Raw genomic sequence first — 5,652 nt, 5'->3', positions numbered from 1 at the left:
CACACACACACACACGCACACATCTCTCCTCTCTCACCATCTCTCGCTCGGTGCACGACGGACACCGGGAGCTATCCGACACTTCGACACGAAGTAACTGAACCGTATTTGTGTCCTCCGCATCCTGCATTTCACAGTGGGAATAAGAGAGAGGGAGGGTCGCATTTCTTTCTGTGGAAATACGTTTTGCGTGTTTTGTGTTTTTTGTAGCCTACCTCTGTTCAAGTCACTGAATATTCGGAACGGTGGATTCTGCGAACATGGAGACGGTAGAAAAGGAGTGCGGGGCGTTAGGTGGCCTTTTCCAAGCGATTGTCAATGACATGAAGGTAGGTGGTAGATAGCCTACATAATAATTACTTACAAAATGTGCAGACTATCTTGTCATTATTTTCATGGATGGATGGTTCGGTATCATCTCTCTCAGGATTCGGTTGCCCTTATGCGGCGGTAGCCTAGGCTACATCGCCGCGGACTATAGCCTAGTTGAATCGTGATTTCCATTTCCTAGTGTTTGCGCATTATGAAACGTCATTGCTCATATTTCACTGTAGGCTCCGAACGGTTGTTGTGGTTGAGTAGGCAACTCCAGTCTCCAACGTAGGCTATGCGATGTCAATATATGTGTGTGTGTGTGTGTGTGTGTGTGCGTGCGTGTGTGTGTGTGTGTGTGTGTGTGCGTGTGTGTGTGTGTGTGAGAGAGAGAGAGAGAGAGAGAGAGAGAGAGAGAGAGTGTGTGAGAAAGAGAGAGTGTGTGAGAGAGAGAGGGAGAGAGAGAGAGAGAGAGAGAGAGAGAGAGTAAGCGGTTCTGGTTCTGGACAGCCATATAGCGTCATGTTATGTAGCCATGCTTAAATCCACGGCCAGCGGGTGTCTGTCTCGCAGGCAACAGGAGCCGTCAGGTCTCTGGATGGACACGCTCACAGGCCGTCAGCAAAGACTAAAATAGAGCGAGAAATCCTGTTGGGTATGTCGGTGTCAAGCTGTCACGATTTCAGAGTGACACAGTCTACTGTTTTGTGTGCCTGTGCATGAAGGCGATCGTCCTGCTAACCAGTCCTCTATAAGGAAGCCAACAGATTTCTAGCCCTCTAGAATAAATAAATAAATAAAGGAAGGAAGAAAGAAAGAAGCAGAATCATTGATTTTCTGTCATGCTGATGTTAGATAGCTTGGGAGCATGAGAATTTGGACAGCTTTCAGTCTGTCTGTCTGTCTGTCTGTCTGTCTGTCTGTCTGTCTGTCTGTCTGTCTGTCTGTCTGTCTGTCTGTCTGTCTGTCTGTCTGTCTGGGGCTATGCTGTCTTGTCTCCTGTGGGTGTGACAGTCTGGTGGTATAGAGCTATTACTGTATTGGTCTTTGAAGAAAGAAAGGTTTTAACCATGGGGACTGTTTTGCCAATGTTGTCATGGTCACATAGCCGTGACATGCAAATAGAAACACACACGCATGCACGCACGCACGCACGCGCACACACACACACACACACACACACACACACACACACACACACACACACACACACACACACACACACACACACACACACACACACACACACACACACACACACACATCAACACCGGTGCCACTCAATAACTCATTCTTTCTCCCTTACACACACACTTTCTCCAGACACAAACATCTCATACATAATTGATAGTAAATTCCTCCAGTATTTCATCTCCTAGTCTATGAAGCAGGAGAGTGAAATATGGGTCATACCAGTGTCTGCAGCACTATTCATGATCTGTAACACTGGCCAGGCTGCTGCTGCCACAACAGGCAGTCTAAATGGTAAATGGACTGCACTCATATAGCACTTCTATCCAAAGCTATAGGCTTTACAACGGCCTCTCATTCACGGGTTCACACACCATTGGCGGCAGCTGCCATGCAAGGCGCTAACCTGCTCATTGGGAGCAATCTGGGGTTCGGTGTCTTGCCCAAGGACACTTCGACATGTGGACAGGAGGAGTTGGGATTCGAACCGCCCACCCTATGGTCATTGGACGACCCGCTCTACCTCTGAGCCACAGCCGCCTTATGACTGGTGGTCTACTGGTGATCTACTGGTCCTCTGGACCAGGGTCACGTCACGACTGGTCAGGACCCAGGTCAACCACTCACTGCTGGCTCACAGGCAGACTAGAGAACACAGTTACAAAGTCACCACTGCATTCAGGTGGAGATCATTGGACAGCCTCATAGTTATTGCTATGCTAATAACAACTGTTCTGAATTGACCTACATGTAGATAAAGCCTGGTTGTAGGGTTGTAGGTCAAGTCTAACAGCGGTTGATAGGTAAACACTTCAAACTTTCACCTGCCACTTCCTTTCTTCCTGTTCCTTGAGGCAGGAACAGTCTCATTATCTCCAGACTGACTCCCCACCAACCCTGACCCAGGATCAGTCAACAGTCACTAGCCTTTCCTTACGCACCTCTCTCTCTGCAGTAGGATGAGTAAGTGTGTTGGGGTGTCTTTGTTCCATACATGCTACGTACGCAATACAATACAGTAGCTATCCCAATATATGCCCTGCAGAAACACACATGCGCGCACGTACGCCCACCCGCGCGCACGCACGCACGCACGTACATACACAGACACAGACACACATGCATGATACATCACATGGTAGTAGATGACTGTTTTACAACCGTGACAGAGAAGCTTACCCTCTACCCCCTCTTCCCTCCACTGATCCTCCCCCACCTTCTCCCCTCACAATACTTCATTTTTTGTGTGTGTTGGGGGGGGGGGGGGGGGGGTAGTTCTTTGTCTGCTGTCCATATGCAATAAAGAGAGAAGGTGTGTGTGTGTGTGTGTGTGTGTGTGTGTGTGTGAGTTGTAAGTATCCCCCACGGTCATGTCCTGAACCCTCTGTGGTGTAGCATGGTTGTGTGTTCAGAGTCAGATCATGGAGGAAGGTGTCTGTCTGTCTACCTGTCTACCTGTTTACCTGTCTGTCTGTCTGTCTGTCTGTCTGTCTGTCTGTCTGTCTGTCTGTATGTCTGTCTGTCTGTATCTCTGTCTGTTGGCCTATCTGTCCATGTCTCTCTCTCTGTCTGCCTGTCTGTCTGTCTGTCTGTCTGTCTGTCTGTCTGTCTGTCTGTCTGTCTGTCTGTCTGTCGGTCTGTCTGTCTGTCTGTCTCTCCATGTCTGCCTGTCTGTTTGGTCTATTTAACAATAACGAATCATGACATTAGATGATTACATCACAGCTTAAAAACATTGTCAATGAGAGCACAATAAAGGCTCAGACTTTCCATTGTGGACCTTGATGTGTTGACAGTGAAGATGGCGGAAGAACAAATGGCTAAAAATCATACAACTAGACATCCTTCAACAATAACCTTCAACAATAACCTGATACAACCGAGGACAAAACAAAAACAATCACAATAACCCAGCCGCAGGAACTGCTGTTTTCCACATGGGCCATCGAGGCCAGACCCAGCATTACCCTGACTGCGGTGTGAGATCTGTAATCTGTCATTTATCTTTAAGTCTGTCTGTCTGTCTGTCTGTCTGTCTGTCTGTCTGTCTGTCCGTCCATGTCTGCCTGCCTACCTGTCTGTCTTTCTGCCTGTCTGTCTGTCTGTCTTTCTGCCTGTCTGTCTGTCTGTCTGTCTGTCTGTCTGTCTGTCTGTCTGTCTGTCTGTCTGTCTGTCTGTCTGCCTGTCCAGGTCTGTTTGCCAGATGGGGCAGTCATAGATCATTGGTGTTTACATTCTTAGGCCCTGACTACACTTTTCTCCAAGGTGTGTAATTGTGTCTTAGACACCCCCCCCCCACACACACACACACACACAACAGGACTGTATACGTGTGTGTGTGTTTATATTCGGTGCTCGATGTCTCTCTGGAATGTCAGCGTAGCAGAGCTGGTTGAAACCGGGTTCTGGAGATGAGGGATGAGATAGCCCTGTCTAAGATATTTGAACCTTGCAGTATTTGTCTGTGCTGATGGGCAATCTGGAGAAGCTCACGCAACATATGAGCCAACCGGTGTGTCAGTGTCACTCTTTCAGTGAGCAACTGCCAACATGCCAGATTTTAGGCTTCCAAGCCAGCAAACCTCCCCAAACAACATCTTTAGTCAGGTTCGTATGCTTGATGAGGGGTATCGACAGAGTGTGGAGGTGGGAGGGAGGGAAGGCCTCCCTTAGTGGCGTCTTGGTCTGAGCTGAGCTCAAACCTTCTCACAGTCAGCTGATGACTGTCAAACGACTCAACGCTGAGCAGTGATAATAATGGAGAGAAGGAGAGAGAGAGAGAGAGAGATAGAAAAGTGGTGGGAAATCAATATTCTCACACTCAGCTGATGCAAAATGAGGGTCTCGGGTCTCCCGCGGTGCGAACGCCGTTCTAACCAGCTAGGCCACGTTCTGTGACGCAGTGGGATGCTACCAGTGGAGTGAGTACATCCAACTCAACTGGGTTTCCTCTCACCACCCTGAATTCACTCCATATACTAGCGACCCTAGCCGGTTGCACTGAGCCCGACTGTGTATCTGGGTCACGGCACCAGTGTGACCAATTTCAAGTCATCTGCGTTGTGTATTTTTATTCCCCATGGGTGGACTTGAACCTGGGTCTCCCACAGCTGGACGTTATTTACACTAGTGGAGGGAGTTTATCCAACTCAACTGGGCTACATTTGGAAAATAATTTATCTACATTTGAGGAATTTTAAGCACATATTCAGGCTGTGTCTCTCTCTCACCTGCATTCATCGGGTAATGTCGGATAGGTCACCAGATAGACACACGCTGCTACAGCAGTGCGTCACTCTCTTTGAAACGAGCAGCGTCTGTAGATGTGTGTGGTGCGTCTAGTCGTCCCCGCCTCTGTTTCTCCATCTCAGCGTGGCGGCTGTCTCAGAGGAGGCCTCCTGCGGCCGGCCAATTAGACTGAGCGCTCTCACACACAGGCCCACTGCTTCAGAGGTGTGAGGAGTGGTGGAGGGAGAGAGAGGTGGAGGGAGAGAGGTGGAGGGAGAGAGAGGTGGAGGGAGAGAGAGACAGACAAACACAGGCCGACTGCTTGAGAGGTGTGAAGAGTGGTGGAGGGAGGGAGAGAAAGAAGGAGTGAGAGAGGTGGAGGGAGAAAGATATGGAGGGAGAGAGAGAGGTGGAGGGAAAGACAGGTGGAGGGAAAGAGAGAGTGGTGGAGGGAAAGAGAGAGTGGTGGAGGGAAAGAGAGAGAGTGGTGGAGGGAAAGAGAGTGGTGGAGGGAGAGACCAGAGCAGTGGGTCTGGGTCCTGTGCTATCTGAGTGTGAGGAGCAGGGTTGGGTTGAGAAGATAACAAACTTAGGTCAGATAAATTTGATTCAGAGGTCTATATACCTCTGAAAAATATGATACTGCCCAGTGCTCTGCTCAGCATCAGAGACAGAAGAAGAGCAGCATGGTGGAATTGAACTGCTATTCTGATATGTTGATAGGACCAACTATTGAGTTCATACCGTAACCCTGCCCTGTAGTAGACACTACGTCCTCTCCATACCAGACCCATTTAAAATGAGGGTTGATCTCCTTAAAGAAGAACCAGCTCATTATGTATGAGAGGAGATGAGGAATTAGGGTTAGCGTTGGCTATCGGGCTAGCGGCTTTGTTTGGACGCCCCTTGTCTCTTTTACTG

General features: G+C 48.9%; 1 protein-coding gene across 2 annotated transcripts in view; it reads left to right on the top strand.

Moving 5' to 3' along the window:
• Nucleotides 1-251: 251 nt before the first annotated feature.
• Nucleotides 252-5,652, top strand: part of mtss1lb (MTSS I-BAR domain containing 2b) — a gene marked incomplete at its 3' end in the record, with an annotated part of 47,254 nt that continues 41,853 nt past the window's right edge. For both annotated transcript variants that reach the window (XM_084436686.1, XM_084436685.1), the window contains exon 1: nucleotides 252-329. In XM_084436686.1, coding sequence (XP_084292812.1) covers nucleotides 261-329 — 69 coding nt within the window. In that variant the 5' untranslated portion in view covers nucleotides 252-260. The remainder of the gene's footprint in view (nucleotides 330-5,652) is intronic.

This window comes from Borostomias antarcticus, assembly GCF_949987555.1.
Source record: "Borostomias antarcticus genome assembly, chromosome: 4".
In the NCBI taxonomy this organism is placed as follows: Eukaryota; Metazoa; Chordata; class Actinopteri; order Stomiiformes; family Stomiidae; genus Borostomias; species Borostomias antarcticus.
This window is presented reverse-complemented; position numbering and strand designations above follow the sequence as displayed.